This window comes from Megalobrama amblycephala, linkage group LG3 (genome assembly GCF_018812025.1).
Source record: "Megalobrama amblycephala isolate DHTTF-2021 linkage group LG3, ASM1881202v1, whole genome shotgun sequence".
In the NCBI taxonomy this organism is placed as follows: Eukaryota; Metazoa; Chordata; class Actinopteri; order Cypriniformes; family Xenocyprididae; genus Megalobrama; species Megalobrama amblycephala.
Window position 1 is genome coordinate 50,889,466 of NC_063046.1, and position 25,517 is coordinate 50,914,982.

General features: G+C 38.0%; 1 protein-coding gene across 3 annotated transcripts in view; it reads right to left on the reverse strand.

Moving 5' to 3' along the window:
• Nucleotides 1–25,517, reverse strand: part of pcxb (pyruvate carboxylase b) — a 256,057-nt gene that overhangs the window by 212,210 nt on the left and 18,330 nt on the right. For all 3 annotated transcript variants that reach the window (XM_048185986.1, XM_048185985.1, XM_048185987.1), the window contains 3 exons: nt 24,700–24,845; nt 23,131–23,248; nt 21,122–21,273 (listed from right to left, as the gene is read on the reverse strand). In XM_048185986.1, coding sequence (XP_048041943.1) covers nt 21,122–21,273; nt 23,131–23,248; nt 24,700–24,845 — 416 coding nt within the window. The remainder of the gene's footprint in view (nt 1–21,121; nt 21,274–23,130; nt 23,249–24,699; nt 24,846–25,517) is intronic.

Below are 25,517 nucleotides of genomic sequence, written 5' to 3' on the forward strand. Positions count from 1 at the left end.
ACATGCAGCATGAGCAGTTTTTAATTTAAATTAGATAATTTTTAACATTTGAAGCAAAAACAGAATGTTCAGACTTTAGCTTTGTGGAATTATGCTACATAAAACTTCAGACAGGCTGCATGAGAACACAAATTCACTGTCTTGACAGCAGGTGGCGCTACAGCGGCAATACAGCGCTTCCATGGTTACCGCTGTAAACAAAGCAGCGCTGTGCGCTAAAACTACTTTAAAATGCATTGTACAGAAGATGAAAAGAAAATACCATCTAAACTTTTCTGAACCCAGTCAGGCTACAATGGACCTTTATATATATTAAATATTTTAATACTTTTATATATTTTATATTCCTTTGATGGCAAAGCTATATTTTCAGCAGCCATTCCTCCAGTCTTCAGTGTTACATGATCCTTCAGAAATCCTCCTAAATATGCTGATTTGGTGCTCAAGAAACATTTCTTATTATCAATGTTGAAAACAGTCATTGATTAATCACTGATTAATATTTTTGTGGTAACCATGATACAGTTTTCAGGATTCTTTGACGAATAGAAAGTTCAAAAGGACAGTATTTATTTGGAATAGGAATTTGTAACATTATAAATGTATCTACTGTCATTTTGATCAAATTAATGAGCCCTTGCTAAATAAAAAGATCAATACTGTATATATAAAATTCTTGTGTCAAGACATAATTTTCCTGTGGCTCCATAGTGATTAATCACATGACATTCATGCAATTGGCCCAAAAGAATAAAGATAATGAATGGAAATACTTGCTGACTTTCTACAGATACTACAGACCTCCTTGACCTCCCTGTCTCTTTCTAATCCTTTCACTAAAGCTACTTTCTTTTACCCTGCAGTTAGATGATTCTGCACAATACTTGTTTTCAGCTGAATTCAAATCAACTTTATTCTGCTATGCCCCTTTATGATGCAACATCAAATAGGCAGGTTATAACAAGAGTACCATAAGGAGGGGCTGGAAGAAAGGACAGATGGTGAAGAGAAGAGGTGGGGGTGGGGGTGGGGAGAGAGACGTAATCAGTGTCTTTTTGATCAGACGTGTTTGTGGTGACATGCGTGATTATAATCAGCTCTCAAGCGGCTGCTATGGTGACCGTTCACCTACAGATATGACCCAGAATACACTGATGTGAAAGACAGTGAACGGGTAAAAATATGAAGAATAGACACTAGCATAGAGTATAAAAGGAAAAGTATCACTATGGTTATTAGCACACATCGTTGTTCGATCATTACCGGCAGTATGTCAGAGCTCCAGATGTGCTCAGACTTCACTCACTGCTTTAGTGACATCTAGAGAATGCTGTATGTTATGAACTGATGAAACTGATTTAACTGAGTGTATGAAAGTATAATAAACAAGACAAGTTCAAATAAAACTTGTTATTATGAGGATCCGCTTTGCTGTTTATAGATTTTTCAGACAATAAAGCAGATGGCAGATTGTCTGTTCGGAATACATTAGAGAAGCATTCGCACAAACATGGCCTTTCATGCACTACATCAAGCATTCTGTTTGCTCATTGAGCAAAAGCACAATATTGGGAAAACCACTGGGGTCATCCCCTCCTTCAATTAATCTGATATTAGATCAAAGAGGGAGGGAAGAAAAGAAATATGGTTGGAACTAAGATACTGATAATGATTCAGTCTTAAAAAACAAAGCTATATAAAAAACAAGCTCACTACAAGAGTGAACTTGTAAGTGAGGGAGTGAGTGAGAGTCATTGAATGAATCTGTAAGTCAATTAATGAGTCAGTGGATGAGTGAATGAGTCTGTGAGTGATTGAGTCAGTGAATGAGTGAGTCAGTGAATGAGTGTGTGTAAGTGAGCAAATGAGTCAGTGAGTAAATAAGTGAGGAAGTGAGTCAGTGTGCAAGTGAATTAGTCTGAGTGAATAAGTGAGTGAGCGAGTTAATCAGTGAGTGAATTAGTGAGCAAATGAGTCAGTGAGTGAATTAGTGAGCGAGTGAGTCAGCATGCAAGTGAACTAGTCTGTGAGAGAATAAGTGAGTGAGCAAATGAGTCAGTGGGCCCAATTTTAACGATCTTAGCACATGGTCTAAAGCAGTGGTTCTCAACTCCAGTCCTCGGGACCCACTGCTCTGCACATTTTGTATGTCTCTCTTATCTGACACACTCAGTTCAGTTCATGGAGCTCTCTCCTTGAGAGTTGATGATCTGAATCAGGTGCGTTAAATAAGGGAGACATACAAAATCTTCAGAGCAGTGGGTCCCGAGGACTGGAGTAGAGAACCACTGGTCTAAAGCACACGCGTTAAGTGCACTTAGTGCATGTCCGATTCCACTTTTGCTAGTTTAACGACAGGAAAATTGGTCAGCACACCAGGCTCATGGTCTAAAAGGGTTGTCCCAATTCTCTTTATGATTAATGGGTATGTTTTGGACGTAACGCGAAAAACCATTCAGAGTCTCCCAGACGATCTCCCATTCCCTTTAAAGGGGGGGTATAATGCTATTTCATGTATTCTGAATTATTTACACTGTTAAAGAGTTGGATTCTCATGCTAAACATGGCCAAAGTTTCAAAACAAGAGTTGACGTATGACAGTATTTCTGTTCCAAAAATTCTCTTCCAAATCGTCACAGGATTCTGACTTATTTTCAAGCATCAGCCTGAGTGACGTAAACAGGGGCGGAATTCCTTGTATGGGCACTTCTCCCGGAAGGGCACGTGCGCACATGTCGACCAGAGCGAGAGCGCAAGAGCATGCCTATCAACGCACGTTCGGGTTTACGGAAGTCGTCGGCAGCGCTGCACAGGTCACAGGACTGCACAAAATCAACAATTTCACCAAAAAAAGTGTTTTTGGTTGTGAGGGAAAAATAACCTTGCTTCCCAAAGAACCCAGTGTTCAGAGGAGCTGAGAGATTTGTTATCACGCATTACATTGATGCGCTCACGATATTTGTCATTAAAATAACCATAGAAACTGATAGTTGCAATCACTTTTTTATTGGTTAAAATGAATGAAGAATATCTCATGTTTTTCCGTGGCTGCTCGAGCCCTCAGGATCGGCGCTTCTGGTTTTATAAACAAGGCCCAGTTCTACGCTGGATTTACAGATCGTTTGAAATTGAAAGATGGAGCGGTCACAGTGATAATGATCCCAGTCATGAGTCGGAACCGTAGGTGGTGAGTAAAACTGCTTCAAATGACTGTTTTGTTGGCAATAGTGCATATAATGTAAATAACATGAACGTAGTGAATTAATAAATTCATTATTCATCATTCATACGCTATATTCTTTATAGTGATTCAAAAGTTAACCATGAATAATGCGATGGTGTATTGTGTGTTTAAATACAGTTGTTTGGCTGACCATTGATAGCTTGTAGGCAATCTCTACACAAAAGCTGCGTGTACTCATGACTCTAGCTCCACTTACAGGACACGCCTCCAGGCGCTTGGCTGTTTCGGAAATACTCGGTACAGCGTATGTATCTTTTATACATATGATTAAACTTAAAACTTTTTGGAGATATGAAGGATGCACTACTATTCTATAGGTACTCAAGATTAACATGAGATTGGCAGAAACTGTGTGTGATACCCCCCCTTTAAAAGCCAGTTGTGCTCACGCCATGGTGGATTTGCTATTTACACAGCAGAATTAGCAAGCAGAAAAACTGAACGCTTCTCTAGTGAGGAAACGTATCAATGGGACAAGCCGGATTCCACCAAAACATTGTAAAACACAGTAATCCTTTTCTTTTTAATATTTGGCATGTTAGTGTGCTGCTGCGCATCCCTGTGTGTATAATAAGCAGAGAGTACGTGCGTTGTGCACCCGCATATAGGCCCATATTACTAACGTGCTCTTTAAATAACAAAACAAATATTGCGTTAGACCAGGTTTTTGTTGGTCAATGGTGCAGTCTATTTCAGTTGCTTCAAAATAGCAACGCGCCGACAATGCGCCTGAACACACCTCGTTTTCAGACAAGCACGCCCCTGGGCGCACAAATGGGTGCAAATGCATTTGCTATTTAAACAACGTAGTGCAGGACGTGAAAATGATAACTGCATCAGGCTGAAACTAGCAAAAAACACTTGTGTTGTGCCTGGAGCCGCATTGTGCCAGGTGTATGATAGGGCCCAGTGAGTGAATTAGTGAGCGAGTGAGTCAGCCTATGACTGAATTAGTCAGTGAGTGAATAAGAAAGTGAGTGAGCAAATGAGTCAGTGAGTGAATTAGTTAGCATGCAAGTGAAAGAATCTGTGAGTGAGCAAGCAACTTAGTGAGTGAATCAGTTAATGAGTGAATCAGTGAGCGAGCGAGTCAGTGATGAACGAATAAGTAAGTGAATCAGTGAGCAAATGAGTCAGTGTGTGAGTGAGTCTGCGGGTGAGTGAGCGAATTAGTCTCTTAATGAGTTATTAAATGATTGAGTCAGTAAGCGAGACAATGATATTGTCACTGAGCGAGTGATTGTGTGCGCGAATGAGTCAACAAGTGAGTAAATCAGTTAGAGAGTGATTCAGTAGACAAGTGAATGTGTGTGTGAGTGAGTTAATAGCAAGTCAGTGAGCGAGTTGTGCATACCAATTTGCATATTTATGCACTATTTTATGCTATTTCGTAGTATAAATAGTGTGGTTTAGTGTGCGAGTGAATGACAGTGAGTGAGTGAGTGAGTGAGTGAGTCGCCGTAAGTGAATGAGAGAGTGAAGGGGTAAATCCTTGCTGTACTCTTTAGGAATTTTGAGTCAACAGTGAACAGTTGTCATGGCAACACAGGCAATTAAATAAAACAAAAAAGGGAACTAAAAATTTCTCATTAATTCATGTTACATCATTTTTATTGATCTGGCTTGTTGTTTTTACTTCATTCCTTATTTTTAACCTTTCATCAACCCCATCACATTAATAGAGGAAGAAAACTCTCTCTCACCTTCTTTATCTCTGAACTGTAATGACAGGAAAAAAATCTAAAGCTACTTTTCTCTACATCTTTATCTTCCACATCTTCATGTTTACAACTTGCAATAAGATTGAAACTTATGATCCAATCAAGCCGATTTGATCATCACCCAATCAAAACACAGCACGTTTACTCCCATCAAGCAGTTTCTATATTCAGCTAACTGATTTAATCTGTTTTGCCCATGCACAATTTAAATTTAAAATCTAGTCTAGAATGGAGCTGGTGCATAGCAACTCTTCATTAGAAATTCTGGGGTTTATTTTTTAAAATAAATTCTTGCAATCACAAGGTTGAACATTTCATTTCATTGTCTTGAAATGCCTTATTTTTTGCTGTCATCGAAGCCAGTTTCTCTCATAACCTTCTTGTCACATATCTTGATCTTTATGAACAAGTCTTTTTAAAGTGCATATGCAGACAACATTCAGGTATAGGTCACATTTTAATGCCAAGTGTAAACATGGCCTTTCTCTGTATGAAAGTCTTTGTGTTCCAATGTCCATCCTTTGTTTTCCCCTCCCACTTCATTTGCTTTGTAAAAAACACTTGAGTCTGAAGTTTTGCTAAATCCATCAAACTGGCCCACAGACAAAACAATAAACTCCATGGCAAATGTCCCATAATACTCAGTAAGAACCCAAAGCTTCAGTGAATATAATCCAAGGCATCCAAGCTAAACTGAAAAACAAACAAACAAAATGCATAACACCATCACTTCCACACACACTCCAGACAAAACCAATGAAATCCCTCAAAAATCCCCCTGCTGGCAATCTGATGGAATTAAGATTGTTCTCAGTCAGAATATAAAATAAGAGGCAGCAGATAAGTGCAGTCCTGAAGCTTGTTAACACCAGCAGGGCATTCTGCAGAAGACTGAAGAAATATTCTGCCAGTCTCTCTTCAATTTCTCTGTGAAATGCATTAAATATGAGCTCCTGCATGAACAGCTCAATTAGAATGGCTTTGTCGCTAAATTGTGTTTGTGTGTACACAATTTCAGGCATGAAGATGTATAGATACACACAGAAGATGAGAGTATAAATGCAGTGAGCTGTAAATAAACCAGTTTATTTGTGGGTTAGTGTATGTTTAGAAGTATATGTGTTTCTAGTTTGGATGGTATTTCTAGTTTGGACAGGAATTCTGCTAAAGTCAGCATGGAATTAACCTATTTTCTAAATGCATGTTAACTGAATTTTATACCACTACAATAAACTACACACTGTCAAACAACCAGTCAATAACTACACAAGTCTCACAAGCCTTAAATGCAGCAAGACACATTAACAGTTATTGGTTCATTTTGAAACAAACATGAAAAACGTAATAACTTGTGATTCTGTATGTGAATTACATCAATTTAGTAACTTCTCTGAATGATTCATTAGGAATTTTGATTCTCTAAACCCAACAACAACTTATCGTTTTATCGGTTGAAAATTAGACTCCACTGGTCACACTGCATGTGTTTGATTCACTCTTATGAGCTATTATGACTCTTATGATTATGACCGATTATGTTCATAATCAAATTACACTATATGTGAATCGCACTACACTGCTCACTCATCCTGAAAAGCAGTGCAGTAAACGCCATAGATGTATGTATATATGTATACATAGATGCCACATTCGACAGCTCCAGGGCAGGCACGTCAGTGCGCCCTCCATCTATGAATGATCAGCATGTCATCACTCACAGTAAGAATCAAATGATGCCACAACATTATACAGCTTCTGATTGTGAAACTGCCGAGATTTATATTCACAAACAAATGGGATAACCTTTCACAGGTGAGAATGTGTGGTTTGTGTTTTTATATGTATTAACTCAATGTTACAGGATTTTACTATGGTACTTTTTTAATGTTTTTACTTTTACTATAACTTTTTAATGCCATGTTAGCTGTTGCCTTCGTCTTGTTGTATTGTGTTAGTTTAGCAAAACTAAACTAACATCTCCTGAAGTCAATTGCAGATATAGATATTCATACATGCGTCTAACTACAGTTGCAGACAGTCAACTTGCTCTCAAATGTTCATGAATCTGCTTGGACCGTTTCAATATGGCGGATGGCTTGCGTATATCGGCCAACAGAAACAGCTGCCAATGAGGCATCTATGTATACACTACCCAGCCAAAAAAAGTCACTGTTTAGATTTAAATAGACAAATGTGTACGTGTCTATGATTGGAACACTAGTGAGTGCGTTTACATGCACGTTCTTAAGCCGATTATGCTAATTAAGCCAACAATGAACATGGTCATGTAAACGCAGTAACCCATTTTCTTTTATCGGAGTAAGGTCATAAACGGCATAAGCATAAACCGGTCGGAACAGGTAGTTTTTTGGCTCTTACCCCGTTTTTGCGCAGCATGTAAATGCATTAACCTGCTTTCTGTCGGCTTAATTGAAGTGTGCATATGTGATACGTGACAGAAATGTATCCAGACAGAGCGAAGGAAATATATCGCAAACGCAGACTCTTTCAAGACCCAGATAACTGTAAAAATGTGTTCTCATCTCTCATGCGGCAGAATTGGTTCAGTCAAAACGCTGCATATATAACTGCATGAGAGAATAATATGAGCCTTAAGTTTCTCACTGACATGTTGCAAGCTTTATTTAACATCACAACTGACATAACATGTGGCATACTCAGAGTCAGAAATAGGCAAATGATTATTTTTGACGTCACTACAGGGAAATAACCCAATTTATTTATAAAGTCATGTAACGCAGTTTACTTGCATTGTCAGTTTACTGGTTTGCATGTAAACGGGGAAAACTGGTTATTTCAACAAGCTTGTGAGTTATAAGCTTACTGGTGTGCATGTAAACGTGCTCACTGCAATAATTATTATTCTAGCAATTCTGTCAGGACCACTATCGTCAAATATGATAGATAATGCATAGAGTTTGTATTGGCGGTATGGTTCTGTTCTGGGCAAGAACTCCCTGCGCATCCATGCAGCCTAGCATGGATAAGAGCAGGGAGAGCAACAATAAACCCCCCAGGGTAAACAGAACAGGACCAACATGCAGATATCATTAAATGTCATGATTTTAACATACATATTTTCGAGAATTAGTCTGATTCAGGGGAAATAATAAGGCCAATCCTGACTGAAGAGAGGAGGAGCTGGGGATGGAGGAGGGTAATTTGCTCCTGAGAAATGCAATAGCTGCTGATAATACTGAGGAGCTTATATATAGATGCCGTAATAGGCGTCGTATTCCTATAGGTAGACGCAAGTCACCTGGGAGTCAGCTGATGCAAGCTTGACTGACGTGACCTGCCAGAACTGACGCTAACGCTAGATTTCTGTCAGGACCACTATCGTCAAATATGATAGATAATGCATAGAGTTTGTATTGGCGGTATGGTTCTGTTCTGGGCAAGAACTCCCTGCGCATCCATGCAGCCTAGCATGGATAAGAGCAGGGAGAGCAGCAATAAACCCCCAAAACAAACCATATGCTGATATCCCCCAACACAAACTGAGTGCGAAAATCTGAATGCCATTTTTCCTCAAAATGCAGTTACCTGAATGACCTGAATATTTTTTTTTTTTTTTTTTTTTTAATAAATGGGGAAGCTTACACCCGTAGCAGCAGCAAATCTGATACAACAAGCACGTTGTAGCGCATTTAGTTAGCGATTTTTATATATCATATATGCTTACACCGTTAGCAGCAATCTAGTCGGGGAAGCATACACCCATTGCCTAATATAAAATTATTATTATTTTATTTTTATTTTTTTTTTTTTTTTTTTATTTTTTTTATATTTTTTTTCTCTTCTCTCTCCTATTGGGGGAAGCTTACACCCCTAGTGGCAGCAATCTGTTACAACAAGCATGTTGTAAATCACAGACTAGTATTAAACTAGTGGTAGTCAGGTTGGGGAAGCATAAACCTGCAGCAATAGCTCTGAGTTCGATGCAGCGTGCAGCTAAGAAATGAAATGAAATGCAGTGCTTCCTCATCATGAGCACGATTTCTGCTCCAGTCGGGCCGATTCCTTTGGCTACGAAAGAGAAGATGGCGACTCCCATGATATCACGCTCCTTACAGGACCATCAAGTTCGACATTGTTAGGGTTGAATAAGAAACCTCTGTGTATTTAAAGAAAAGCATGTTACAATACTCTGATAAGTTTTCAAGCCACAGACGTTTGTTCACTTATCACAGAATGTTGCGATATGATCGGATATCATAAAGAGCATAAGTCTAAGACAACAGCTTAAGATAACATGTACCTGAATAAACTTACCACAGTAGTGCTTATAGTATGCAGCAATGACACTAGAGCTTCGGTAACAAGCAATTTTTTAGATAGCCTTAAGATAAGCTTGTTCTAAATAGCAACTAGACCTTTAAGAACGAGCGTTTCCAGTGGCACTATAGCTTTAAGAAAAACGATGTTTACTATGTGCTGCACCACAACAGAAAAGCTGTTTGCACCATGAATCTTTGTTTTTCTGTCTCTACTGCAAAGCTGCTTGAATCTGCGACGTAGAGCGCTAAACACGGCGATCCGACCAGCGTGTATGTTGCTATACAAACGAAAGCGCCCCGACCAGCGTGTGCGGCGATCAAGCCGGTTGCCAATGACAACAGATAGTAACGCACATCGCCAAATACGATCGCAAAAGCTTTGCAAAAACATTTTTACTGAGAAGGACAAGAAGCCTAAGCAAGAGTGATAGCTTTAACAACATCATGAGTTAACTTTAAAACAATGAGCATTAAAAGGAACTTAGCTTAGCTTCGTGGAAACATTCAGAGATGAAGGAGAGTGAAATAGCCGGCTGTAACGTGGATGTTTGATCTTGTCTTGAAACGCTTCTTCATGCGGGGAGTGCAGATCATCTGAACTGCTAGTCCATGTCTAATTGCAGCGATGCGAGAAGCAATGCTAACCTTAACTCAGTCATTTCCAATCGGCTTATGATCAATGCAGTGAATGAGAGGTGAAATCCACAAATCCCTCTCGCTAAATTCCCGATTGCACAATTCCTAGTGAGATTATGCTGTTTGCCTGTCGAATTCGCCATTTAATTTGCTCCTGAGAAATGCAATAGCTGCTGATAATACTGAGGAGCTTATATATAGATGTCGTAATAGGCGTCGTATTCCTATAGGTAGACGCAAGTCACCTGGGAGTCAGCTGATGCAAGCTTGACTGACGTGACCTGCCAGAACTGACGCTAACGCTAGATGTTATATGTTTGGCAAAAGTTCTTCTAATCGTAATTTATTGAGTGTGTAGCTTTTCATTTCTCAAACAACCATGTAGGAAGATGTATCATGGCTATATTCTAGGATGGCAAAGCCAAGATTCATCAGACTCAAATTGTGAAAGAATGGTTGGGAGAGAGCATTAAGAATCATTTTCACACATGAATTGGCAGCTCTGAGCCCAGACCTTAAGTTCATTGAAAGTCTTTGGGATGTACTGGAGTAAAATTTACAGAGCGCTTGACTCATTGTCAATACAAGATATTGACCAAAAATGTATGCTCCTCTTGATGGAAAGAAATGCTGTGATTTTACTTCCGTCAAGAGGTGCATACATTTTTGGTCAAGATCAAATTAGAAGAAGTGCTGCCAAACATATAGCATGCTAGACTGCACAATGATCCAATCATAGACTCTTCAGCATTTGCCTATTTAAATCTAAACAGCGACTTTTTTGGGGCCGGGCAGTGTATATCTATTGTGTATCTAATCTATCTGTTGTGAGCACAGTCTGAGTATTTCAGTGCTCATTTGAATTCAGTTGTCATTTAAAACCATTGAGGTTAAAATTGGGAGCAAAAAAGCAGTTATTTCTTGATGTCTAGAAAACTTTACATAAGAAGCACTCTAGTTATCTATGACGAGCAGGCCTATGTAGCATACGTGAGTGTGTAATTAGTCTGTCCTAGATCCATGTGGGTTTATATTTACAGTATGTATGGTTAAGTGAATAAGACACACATGGAACGGAAATTGATTAACTGGAAATGGAGATGATAATTTCTCATTTAACAGCCTGTCCTACACATGTTTGTTTCAGTGCAGGTCAACTGCTCGCTCCGAGCCTTTAGGACAGGGTCCCTACAAAAGACCTGCTTTATAACACCAGCGGCCTGTCTGTTTTACAGAGATCTGGCAGTCATTTGCGCAACACCCACTTTGCAGCACTCCACACAGCCTTAGGGAAGAGCAAGCAGAGAATGAGAAAGACTGCAGTATGCTGAAGAATGGTTTGTATTTCTCTGTAGGGAGTAGAGAGAGGTGAGATGAGAGGAGAGAATGATAGAATCGGGTTATCTCAGGCTTCTGTGTTATTTGATGAGCTGGTTTTATCTGTAATCCTTCCTTGAAGATTTATTCATGAATTTTGCTTGCTATAGTCAATCAGCTCAGAGTTAATGGCTTTTAGCTGCAAAATTCATTGTCATCCAATAACTATTTGCATTTCAAATCGGCGAGCGGGAGAGTGATATCAAGAGAGAAAGAAAGGGAGGACGGTTTTTGATCACATTTACAAAATCGGCGATCACCCTGACACTAGATCAGACACAAATGCATCAGATAAGCAGGGCTTTAAACTGGATGTTCATGCCAAATGTACGCAAATAGCTCATGTGCAGTAATAAATCTTCATTCGAAGTCTGAATTACACAGTATGTCACATGTGGTGTGTTGACTGCATCTGTCAACAGAGCTGTTGTACTCCCCGTTCCTTTAAAATGTGCTAATTTCTGTTTGAATCACATTCGTTGCATACAAACCCCAGAAAGAAAGACCAAAAATGAGTGAGAGATATCAGCCAACAGAACAGACACTGAGCAAGTCAGACTGCTGATGACAGCAAGCTGCCAGCTGTCCTGTTGTTTATCTCTCAGTTTCCACTGTTTATGAAAGGTTAAGTGCACTTAGCGTTTTATTTAATGTGGGGCGTTTGGTCGGACGCAAAGAGAGGTGTGAATGTATGGAGTGAATGGAGCAAAGGGAAGGGACAATGGCCCTTTTCTTCCAAACACAAAGAGATTCTGATTCAATCTTTTTGACCACAGACCACAAGACTGTCAGATGGAAATTGTATTGAAAATAAAATAAAGCTGTGTGAGAGCCAGGATAAATGACTTACGGTGCCCTTTAAAGTGCTTACATTGCCAGCCGGCTGTAGCCATTTAGATTTCAGCCATGTCAACAACAGCAGCCAGAAGTAATAAATCAATTCAACAGCTCATGGCCATCAACAGCAGAGCACAACTCCACATGGTATACCGTGGGAGCCTCAGGCCTGTGTGTGTGTGCGATGCGTTGATGTCAAAAAATGTGTTTATTTTGCAACCAAGGGAACGTCCTTCACAGTACAGTACTGTCTCCTCACTGCTCTTTCCACTCCTACCTGTGTTTACTCCTTTATTCATTCGCTTCTTTCATCCTGTCCAGAAGATCTATTTCTTTTTACTATATCCTCACTCTCTTTCTCAGTCTAGCCCCATTTACTTTAGTTACAGAGTATAAAATGAACAGAGTTTCAAGATTAATGTCCACAAGTTCTTTTTAAATTGTTGTTGCTGCAATTTATTAAAGTTCTGTAACAAAGTAAACTGTCCACTCAGAATGTTTGAGAATTTAACTATTCACTGTTGCTTACTCAGAAGATCACAAGAAAAATGTATATAGTGTTTTAAATGAACGCATTTCAGAACCATGGACAGTGATAGAATTAGCAGTTGAAAGGATGAAGCCCTCATTACCAGAAAAATAGAGTCTTATAATGAAGTCAATGAAAAGCAACTCAAATAACCACTTGTTAAAACTGAGCTATGCAGAAGCGCATCTCTGAATGCACAACACGTCAAACCTTTAAGCAGATGGGCTACAGCAGCAGAAGACCACACAGTGTGCCACTCTTGTCAGCTAAGAACAGGATACTGAGGCTACAATTCACACCAAAAATGGACAATAGAAGATTGGAAAAACTTTGCTTGGTCTGATGAGTCTCAATTTCTGATGGCTACTTCTGATCTTCTGATGGCTACTTCCAGCAGGATAATGCACCACGTCACAAAGCTCAAATCATCTCAAACATTGAGTTCACTTTACTCAAATGGCCTCACAGTCACCAAAATATTAAGAAGCTGTTTTCAACATTGATAATAATTACATATATATATAAATACACATACATACATATACACACATATATATTTGATGTGATTAAAATGTGATTTATTAGGGAATAAATCACATTTTAAATTATCTTAAACAGTTATTTTAATTGTAATAGTATTTCACAATATTTCCTTTTTTCTCAGTTTTTTATCAAATAAATGCAGCCTTGGTGAGCATAAGAAAATTCTTTGAAAAGCTTAACTGACTCCAAACATTTGAATGGCAGTGTATAAAATATATAAATAAATAAAATATATAGATTTGTCTGCCAGTTCATCGGGAAAAGATCCAGTGCTTCCTCTGGCTAGTCGATCCCTACTGACATCTCAGTCTGGTGAGTAACAACGGAGGGATTATTTAGGCCTAATACATGTCTTTCCTTTTGCCAGGTGACAGAAAAGGTGTCAGACTTCCATTCTCAGTCATGTCAAGAACAGCATGTCTTTAGCCTCCAAGACCCCCAGAATACCTACCAACTTGTCAAGGTGTTAGAGCTTGCGAAGCTACTCAGGTGAGGGCTAATGATTACACAGGAGAGAAAGAGCCGAGAGAATGGCTCAGCATCTAGTGCTATTCCTATTAGGATCAGACCAGCCTGGATTCCATCAGCTGTTACTGGCTCAGTAATAGATAAGAAAGCAGAGGTAAAGTAAAGCTTTTTCCACAGACAAAAAACCTACTCATGCTCAACCAGCACTCTCAGCAAAGAAGACCGACCAAGAGGGCAAGTATAATTTATTACCAAATTACTATGACATTATCATAAATGGCCTATATTTCATGTCATGTAGGCCAGAATAATAAAGAAAGCTGCTGGTTTGGCTTTAATCCAAAACAGAGACTGTAAAGAAGCTAGAGTGCTTTACCACCAACAGCTCTACAGATCAATTCTACTGGCAAGGCAAGTGCATTAGTTGTGGGATTTTGTGGTTTTTGTGAGTAAAAAAAAAAAAAAAACTAAGACTGCCAACAATAGAGACTTTGAAATAATGTGGCTTCTACCTAAATCCAGGGTTATGAGTTCAACCTTGTCTTAGTGGATTATTCCATCCAGAAACAGGAATTCCTGAAATCATCAAAGCAACGTGGGACCAACAAACCTCTCTGCACAGGTGTATAAAAATTGGCACAGGACTAGCAACAGACATTTTTAGAATACAATAACTGGTCTAAATCAGTCTTTGGTTGCTCTGACTTAAAATCCTAACAGAATATTGTGGCAATCAGGGCAGGGCTGAGAGCCGTGGGAACAGAGCGAGTGCTAGTAAGCGTCACCTGCACGCCACATCTGCCTCGAGTCAAGTTTTGTTGTTTATTTATTAGGGCCAAAGCCAAAGGCTGAAGGCCCTATTGTTTTCCTTAGGAAAATTATTTTTTTTCTAAGTTTTTGGGGGTTTTGGGGCCCTTAACATGCTCAAAAACTCTTGAAACTTTGCACACACATTGGAATCGTCGGCCATCAGGACTGGGCAGAAGCTGGTACTCGGGAGTGGCAGGGGGGCTCGACAGCGCCCCCTTGAATAGTGCCTAAAAAATTGGTCCATATATCAAACACTCTTACACTTATTTGTATGAAACTCGGTACACATATAGACCTCATCGGGCCTAACAACTTTCATGCTCTAAGTTATACGCCAGCTCAACAGGAAGTCAGTTATTATGGGTTGTTTGGAAAACACATGCTCTGGAATTTGACATACTCCTCCTAGGCGATTAATCTGATCACCACCAAACTCGGTCAGCATGAAGTCAAGACATTGAGGATGCTAAATTGCGAGCGGATTTTTGTTATCTCGAACGGTTTGGCCGTGGCAAGGCAACAAATTTATGGCGAGAAAAGGGAAACACAAAATGTGTTATAACGTCTGCATACATTGATTGATTTTTATGAATCTTCACCTGTGTGTTCGTTATAGGATGCTGATTACATGGATGTGACTATTGTGAGTCAAAGTTATAGCACCACCAATTGGCAGCAGGAAGTGTGTCACTTTCAAAATGCTCTGAGATCACCCTATTTTTTTTACCGTTTTGTTTCAAACTTCATCAGTGTAATGTCAATACACAGCAGATGTAGACCTGAAAACAATCGTGATATCTCAAACACTGTTGCCATGGCAACACATCAAACTTTAATTTTCATTTTGGTTGCTTTTGAGACGCTTAGCATGCTTCATATTGCATGAAACTCAATACAAATGTCAGAGATATCAACCAGTAGACACGGGCAAAGCCGTAGAAACAGGTGGGGAGGAGAGCCTCTATAGCGCCATCTTGTGACAAGAGTGGGGGGGGTTAGTTTAAACTACAGTCACCAAACTCGGTACACATAATGGTCTCATTAAGCTTGACAACTTTCTAATTTACAGTCATTAGCTCCGACCAACAGGAAGATTTTTCACACATACACACACACACACACAGACCTAGACTCTCTCTCTCTCTGTATCTGCACTCCCTATATGATGGACTCACTCCCTTCACTCCTTGTCTGATCTTAATGTTATGTTGTATGTGTTTGGTGTTATCCTCCTTTGTTCATTAAAGTACTCGTTGTTATTGTGGAGATCCGCATACGTCTCGTCACTACGGCACCAGCATTTGTAACAAGTAGCTAATCAAGCCAGTGTATTTGTAGGCCACTGACAACATATTATTACATTATTAGTTTGATAATTAGGTTAATTAAAATATAAAAACACACTGCAAATGATAAATTCACACTCATTTGAAATTGAACTATGACACTATATTACTATTAGTACAGGACTAGTTTTCTAAATGTCGTTCGAGTTACAATTATTAATTTTTAATGAATTATTTATTGATATAATTCAAATGTATTCAAAAATCTTTAAGTATATTTCACATGATTATAAAAGTGGCTGTTTAAAATAAACTTGCATAAGTGAGCAGAAAAATCTACCTTACTATTACCTGAGACTGACATTAAAATTGTCTTTGCAGGTTCTGTGATTTGGCTCTATTTATTAATTTTTTAATTTTATTTTTTCATCTTATACCACACATACTGAAATTAAATGAAAGCATGCTTTTGGTGCATAAGATTGGTGCACAAACAACAGCTCAGGGAGGTCAAAAAACACATGAAGTGTTAGGATTATACAATATTAGAAATCACAGACATTCGCATTAAGGCTGGATTAGATTTCTCAGAGTACTGTGGAGTTTGCACAAATAACAGTATGTAATTTGCTCTAGAATTTTTATAGGGGTTGTCTGAGAAAAAACACAGACGTCAGATTAGGATGATATTCTGCACTCATTTGAAATTGACTTATGACATTCTATGACATGAAAGTCATCTCAATTTAAACGATCTCATGGATGTGCTGTTGTGGTTTGTGATTATAGGAGCATCAGCTGCTGCAGTAAATATGCTGTGACTTTGACATAGACCTTTTATGTTTAACCGTTTTAAATGCCCATTGCCTGCCGTGCACAGTTGCTCTGAAAAATTGTGTGAGTAGAAATTGATGTTGGCGAGTATATGAAACTGTGTCCCGCCAGTTAGCCGGCAACATTTTTATGAATATCTAACAATGCATGAATGTGAACAAACATGAACGAAGCTTGGGACAGTTGAAGGCTCAGCACTGAATCTTTTTTAACTTAAGTTAGTGTGTAACATTGCTGCTTGAGCATACACAGTATCAGCAAAGTTACAGTGCTGAAAGTTCAATGCAAACGTTGATATTGCCTTTTAAAGTTATGACAGTTTAATGCCTACAAAAACGACAGATTTGGACTACAACGAGCTTCTTCCTGGGTTGGTGACATAATAAACCCTGCAATTAACATAAACTCTGCCCCCGGGAACACGCAACAAAGTGGGCGAGGCCATGTCGCGTGGCATTATGGAAGCGGAAGAGTTGTCTACACCGGAGACAATAGAACAATGTTTTATTGTTTGTACATGTCTTTTAAATGTATTATGTTGCTATTTTTGGTTGCATCAAGGACGTAAATAAAGACCAATGCGTTTTTGCTTCGCTAGCCAGTTAGCTAAATTCTACTGCATACTTCAACAAACGCCAAACAAACACCAACAAACTTCTATGTTCATAGACAAACAGTTGTTCATGCTATAAATTACACAATACCTTTACAAAAATGCTACTACTCAGTCATGTATTCAGCTACAGTAAAGTTTTAATCAGGATAAAACCGTATATTGAAAGCTAACAAACAGCAGTAACATTTACAAGTGACAGCATATCTAAACACTTTGACACAAATACAAATGGAATCACTTACCATTCAGAAACATCCTTTAAAAACCGTGCTTGCAGAGGTTCTGCTTGACCCTCTTCATTACTGCTATCTGGGTCTGACTCGGGCTCAATTTGATATGCCGATATAGACGCCATTATTTACATTTCCACTGAAGCAGGCAGTCAAGCAACAGCAGGATCTACATACCGTAAGTGTTTTTGTGTTGTTTCTAGTTTGATTTTAGTGCTGTGTCGTTGCTAGGAAGTTTGTTTACTGTATTCACGTGGCAAGTCGCGTTTGTTCTCGTTTCGATCCGAGTCAGTAAGGCGTGGCCAAAGCCAGCTTATAGTACTTAAACAGTTGTAATTTAGCATTTATTAGAGAGAAGCAGTTCTGGACGCTTCAGCGAATCACAATACACTGTGCCAGCTAACCAATCTCAGCCCATTGTGTATTTCGGAGGGAGTGGTATCACGGAACCAGGAAGTCAAACCGGCCGTTCAAATGACAATGGAAACAGTGGTGTAATAAGATAAAATATATGAAAAATACAGCGTTTTTTTTTTTTTTTAAACAAAGTATTAAGACATGTTAAACTGCACCCCATAAACACAATCAAGCCTACAAAAAAACAGTGAAACACCCCTTTAAGCCTTGACAATTTAAATATTCAAGCACAAGAAGATGCAAAATTAAGCTCATTTCCTTACGTGCCCGCTGTGTGGAAAGTTTTGAGTGCGCACATAACCGAAGCATGCGCCAAAACCAGCATAAGCCACATCCCTGAGCTTTCTTTCACGTCTTCTTGCGCTTGAGCGGACAAATTCACAAAAACTACTCTCAGACCTAGCCTACCTGAAAGACATGAAAAGCACTGTTTATTTCATTTGTATCTTTGTTATATTGGATTTATTTGTGCTTTTGCTTGTAATTTGATTATTTGTTCTTATTTTATTACTTACTGTTTATTTGTCTTTAATAATATTTTAAATTTATATTAGTTAGGCTAGTAGTTTTAGCTGTGGTATCGAAAATGTAAAATAGAATTGTGAATTTTCACTATTATCTAAAATTTTGGTGTCAGAACTGCCTGTTTTTGCAAAAACCGTTTCATGGCCGGTACATTTTCTTAAATCACCGGCCATTGGCAGGTGTGGCAAAAAGTGAAGTTTTAGGCCCTGAACATGAGGGTGACTAAACGATGACAGAATCTTAATTTTTGGGTGAACTATCCCTTTAACGATTTAAATCTGTAACACAAAACTGTGAAATTGGGCAATTATGTCTCTGTATTTCACAGGTTGTGAGGGAGAGGAGTGTATAAAGAGGAAGATGGAGAGCCAATGCAGTCTTTAGGTTTTAGGATCTAAACACAGCTTTATTGGTCTCTATGCATAAACAAGAACACAGGAATATGGAAAAGATGAAGAAATACAAAATAAAGAACTGCATGGTAACAGTATAACATGCACAACCAAAGTGCATCTAATACAATACAATACAATACACAGAATAAGACTTGCCCCTGAATAAAGAAAAAAGCTGAGCTAACAAATATCCATTTAAGAGCTGTCATGTGCCTGTAGTTCTTATGAACCAGCAACAAAACCTGTTTACAAACTCCTGCAAATGCTACTATTGTATTGTCTTTTTTTTCCAATTGTGTCTCACCTCTGCTTTCAGTCTCACTTGTAATCTAAGTAAATTAAATTTTTCTCTTTTTTCTATCCAGTGGTGCTACTATCAAAAGTATTTGGTGAAATGCTTTCACATCAGCAATCATGTGATCACCCAATAAAGCCCTTAAACACCTGTTTAACTTCTGTAGGAGCACAGTATGCTTATTAAACTAACATATGCCTATAACCTTGCGCAGATGATGAATGAAAACAGTGAAATATTAAATGTGGAAAGGTTTCAGTAGACACACAACACATTTAATTAGCTTGTGTTGTTAGCTCGCTGTCTAAATAAAATCTTGCTTACTTAGCTATGGAGAACACAAGTACAAAAAGTAATTACAAGGTCATATAAGGTGGACAGTTTTTCAGTTTTCTGAACAATCCAGAGGAACACTTGGTGGCCTGAAATGAATGAAATACTGCCACCTGTTGTAAATGTACCTACATTACAACATGTACATCAAAACAATAGGGACTGCGGACAAGCAACGGCTTGCCAGGTTTCATCAAGCCAAAAAATAGAACAATAAACTCATCCTGTCTGCTGCACCTGCCCAATATTGATTTATCTTGTCTCTCCATCCTTATCTGTCATCTCTTGCTCTCACTCTGTTGCGTGGATGGTCGCTCTTTCCCTCTCTCTCTTCACCTTTTCTCTGCTGCTGCCAGCATCACTAATATCATTTCAAAGGATGAAACATACAAATTTGACTCCTACAGGGGCAAGTGACTTATCAAAACTGACAGCACGTGGTTTATCAACAGATGGGAATTGGTAACCGTGCTCACGTACACACCTTGTAATCACTGGGTGGCGAGTCTATCTCTCCAAATCCGTAATCCTTCAGTCACTAACTCTAAGGTCAGAGGAGATATCTAAAAGTGTGTGTGTTTGTGTGTGTGTGTGTGTGTGTGTGTGTGTGTGTGTGTGTGTGTAAGCTTGCACTCAATTTTGACAGAGCGGGCAGATCAACACAGATTAATCTCTACAGTTTCCCAGCATGCACCAGGAGGGTTTCCCTCTCCTCTTTATTCTTTTTTTCTCTTCCTGAAAAGTGAAATGTCAGACTACTGATTTTCCACTGGAACGTTCTGGCATCAAAACACTCAACTTAAGTGTCTCACTGCATTATATCTCTACATCATGCTAAACTCTGTCATTCTTGTAATTTTCATCTAGGCCATCTCAAATGTCATGCGGTATTATGTTGCTAATTTTACCGTCTGCAATGGAACTGTTACATTTGAATTCAACAAAAATGTTGCCGTTTTGGTCATCCATATATTTCTATTATCATTCTAATTATATTTATTTATGTATTTTTTTCTCATATAGTTGGTTTATTTTTCTCATATAGTTGGATGCCATATATATGGTTAAAACCTGAGCAAAATGCCTGATTTACAATGTGCCATCAGACTTGCACTGTCCATAAATAATCAGTCAAATGTAGTTTTCAAAACAAACTTTGTTACTAATCATCTACAGAAAGAAAAAGAGGTAAAATAGAATAAGAGATACAGAGAAAATATGAAAGAGAAATGATGTAGGCAGTGCAACACATATCTTCATAATGACAGACACCACTGAGACTTTACTACCAATAACTCATTGATCGCTTCAATCTCCATTTATCAGCCTCTTCTAAACACATCTATAAATAAAACGTACCTTCCTCTGTGACTGATTCTTTTGACAGAGCAGCACTGAGAACTAACATTAGGTATTCATTCAGTACACACATAGAGCACTGGGTCTGAGTGCACATGCCTTGAGGGTGTGGGTGTGTGTGTGTGTGTGTGTGTGTGTGTGTGTGTGTGTGTGTGTGTGTGTGTGTGTGTGTGTGTGTGTGTGTGTGTGTGTGTGTGAGAGAGAAGGTATTATAACCTTGAGTTGATTGACTTGCAGTGTATAGAGGAACGTTCATGAAGGACATTTTAAATATGATGCTAAGAGAAATGTACAGTATGTTTGAAAGCTGTGGTCGCAGGTTGTACACATCATTTGATTTCAATCATTTTATTTCAGTACTCTACCTGTTTGGCCAGGTTGACTGCATCTGAGGTCAATCTGTCTCTCAGGTGAGAGTCGAGCTGGGCAGCAGGAGCGATCTCTACCACCTTCTGATGTCTCCTTTGGATAGAGCAATCCCTCTCATACAGATGAATTACGTTTCCATATTTATCACCTATGAGTGAAAGCAAGAAGAATAAATACTGAGAGAAGGGAGATGTGAGAAAGAGATGCGAAGAGAAAGTTTTGAGTTTAATTCTTAAATGGGTTACTCCCACAATGCAGAACACTTCCATGGCCCTATCATATCTGAATATAATGAATTAAATATTTTCTTATTTTAAGATAATATCTACAATGAAAATCAACTACTTTGGTTCTTTGGTTTGAGCCTGGGCCTTAACTGAAGACATTGAGAAGGACAAGCCCCCCACCCAACAGTGCTCATCAATGTCAACCATAATTGAGATGGCCAATCAAATCAAAATAAGCAGGCCAAGTGCAAATTTCAATGCTTTAGTTTTAACGGTATAAGTGAGCATGGTAATGTAAGTAATGTAATTAGCTAAACATTTAGAATTTGACAGCTATGTTATGATAGAAATGTGAAACATCAACTTTATGAAATTCTGCTGTTTTCAATTGAAACTATAATATCATTTACATGATTCATATAATTCATAACTGAATGTGATGAGACAAGAAATGTTTAGCGTTTTTCACATTTTAGACATACAAATAAGTGTGAATGTGTCCATATTTTAAAATATTCTTTGCAAATAGTTTAAATTGATTACTTCATAACTACAATTAGACATATAACTTATTTGAACGATCTTATTACTTTTTATTTATTCTATTATTTATTCTCATTTTTGGATAGTTCACCCAAAAATGAAAATTTGCTGTTAATTTACTCACCCTCAGGCCATCCTTGATGTAGGTAACTTTTTTTTTTTTTTTTTTTTTCAGAAGAACAGTAAAGAAGAAACTGTGGTCCTTGGTGATTCATATAATGGAAGTCAATGGGTTCTTCTTTACTGTTCTACTGAAGAAAAAAAAAGTCACCTACATCAAGGATGGCCTGAGGGTGAGTAAATTAACAGTACATTTTCATTATTGGGTGAACTATCCCTTTTAATCCCTTTTAATCCTTTAATTATTTAATTCCTTTAAGTAAAATGACCAATACTCAGGCACAGAAAAAAAAAAAAGGGGGGGGGGGAAGCATTGGTCAAGACATGGTTATGGCCTTGGTTTGAGCAGATGTTGTCATTATTGTAATGTCACATTTAAAAAAATGGAAATGAAAAATGGAATACTTTTCTCAATTCCTTTCTCAAACCAATATGTTTTCTCGTGAGCATTGTTTTACTTGATAAATATATCATACTGTAGGTCTTTCATGTGTCCTCAACTGAACCTTTCATTCACTTTGTCTTTCGTAATATCCCTTTAGCTATCAAAAGCCAGGAAGTGACATCATTTTTTTATGGTAAAACAACACAAACATGACCAAGATTTAACAACAATATCATCTTTTAGTGAATGCGTTGTATTTTGTTGATACTCTCCTTTAATTTAAAGTTAATTCCTTTGTATCTCAGATCTTGTCTATCTCAGATCTTGTCTATTTGTTTTTTGGTATGACATTCACAGTGGAGGACAAGAAGACAGTCATAAAAACAGTTTATCTGAGAGTGAGAGAAAGGGAGAAAGAGAGCATGTTGTTGGTGTTCCCTGGACACACACAGAGCCATTCTCTGTTAACAAGCCCAATTCAATTCCAGCTGTATGTTATCGACTATGAGCTCTGTTCCAGACGAGCAAATCACGTCTAATGAGCCAAAATACTCAGCTATAATGGCTGAAATACACCAGAGAGAAGCTAATAGATCATAGTAAGCAAATATGTGCACACGGCCTAGGGACTTGCAGACAAATTCTTATATTATCCCACTCTGTTTCATTTGTCAACACAAATATACACAAACACAAAATACAAAATACACACCTGGATTAATATACTCACCAAGAATTTGTACTTCAATGTGTCGTGGTTTCTCGATGAACTTCTCAACAAACAGAGCACCATTACCGAATGCCGCCAGAGCCTCTGAATACGCTCTCTGATAGTTCTCCTCTAGCTCCTGCCAAAGTTTAGTACAATAATAACAAAAAAAACAATGACCAAAATAATCATCATATGTACACATCATGTATATACCGTTCAAAAATTTGGGGTCAGTAAGATGTTTTTGTTCTTTTGCTCACCAAGGCTGCATGTATTTGACTAAAAATATAGCAACAGTAATACTGTGAAATATTATAACAATTTAAAATAAATGCTTTCAATTTGAATATATTTTAAAATGTTATTTATTCTTGTGATGACAAAGCTGCATTTTCAGCATCATTCAGTCTTCTGTGTCACATGATCCTTCAGAAATCATTCTAAATAACTGATCTGGTGATTAAGAAACATTTCTTTTAATCAAAGCTGGAAACAGTTGGAAAAGTTCAAAAGTGCTTTGTAAATCTTTACTGTTACTTTCAATCAATTTAATGCATCCTTGCTGAATAAAAGTATTAGTTTCATTAAAAAACTGACCCAAAACTTTTGATATTTAACATAATATAATGTAACAATTAAAGCCAGACACAGTTTTAAATTTAAAGAATGCAAAGGGTCATTTCAAGTGCATGTCTGATAAACTGAAAGGAAATTCTGAATAGTGGAGAACAAAATGGTAATGATTGCTATTGTTAATAAGGCCTAATGTCATTTGGTGAGCACTCGATTGTATTCATGGAAAGGTTGAGCTTGATTAACTTTCATTTCTTTTCTGTTAAGTAGTTGAAGACATGAACTGATGTGTCTTCAGAAACCATGTTGCAAAATGTTTACACGACAAAGCTTGTCAACTTGTCTCACAGAGCCTTGTAGAAAGAGGCAATAAACACTAAACACTTTTTTACAAGTGACAATAAATATAGGCAATAAATACAGCAAATGGACTATGTAGAGCTATCAGTGTCAGTGTGATATAGTATTACCCTGGAGTAGTAATTGTCACATGTGCATGTCCACATGTCAAGTAGAGGACATTAAGCATTTATCGTAGAGCAACACAATTGAATGCAGTCGTAAAATAGATAGTAGCCACTGATATAAAACAAAACAAAAATGCTATATACACAAGCAGAAAATGAGGCCTATTAACAGACGTGATTGACATGGTTTAGCAGGCTAGCCTTGAAACATATCACAATTATCTGACTAAGAGGAGCAGGGCACTGGTCATGATGTCAGGTTGTGTTTTTTAAAAGGGAAAAAGTGATTTTGTAAATCTAGCATGAATGTTCTTGAGCCCTAGAGTGAAAAAGTGATGTGTGCAATTTGTTAAATTTTAAATTACTTTCCCCTATTCCAGTTTAATTTGTAGAGATAGCAATAAGTAATAAGTGTAAATGCTGTGGCATTGTGGCACTCTGTATATTCAGATGGCTGGCCTGTTATCATCACAGTGACATATGATGGTTTTCTGATTCCCTAGTCATTTATTTTTTTACGCCTTCATGGGCCAAAAGCTACACGCACCTCATAATCTCTGACCACCCTCATCCCACGGCCTCCTCCTCCATATGCAGCTTTAAAGATGATGGGAAAGTCATAAGTTTTGGCAAACTCCTGAGCCTCTTGAAGAGATGAGATGGGAGCATCTGTTCCAGGAACAACTGGAACACCTTCATACACACACACATAAACACACACACATTTACTTAGCTATTTAAATGGGGCATTGCGTAGACTTATATTGTTTTTATATATACAGCTAGTTATAAAACTTTAATAAAGTTAAAACATTTTGACTGATTATCCACAAAAGGAGGTTTTGTCAGATGTTGCTCACTTATAGGTACAGATATGTCCCCAAAATATGGTTAAGCATGTAAAGCACACCAGCTACTAGTGTTGTAGCAAAAACCACCTAATCCGAGACCAAGTCAAGACCAAGACCAGTGTGTGTTGAGAGCGAGAAAAGACAGAGACTTTAAGGAGTTGAGACCAAGACCAGACCATATTCTTGAAAACAGCTCTCTTGCTCTAGTGATATGGCTTATTATATCATATTTTACAGGCTATAATATAAAAACAAGATTTCATACAAGTACTATTTTGCAATCATATCTTGAATTTTGTAGGCATTTGAATTAAATATCAAGGCAGTCTGTTCTCCATTGAATAATTGATTGCATTCTCTATAGGTTTTATTGATTGTTCAAGAATAAGGACATGTAAAATAATGTCATGTTCATTGGGGTGTTCTTTTTACTACTAGAAACAAGCTTTTATCATGTGACTGACAGCCTTGACAGGCATTCATGTAAGCATAGCTGGTTGTGTCTGAAGTGAAT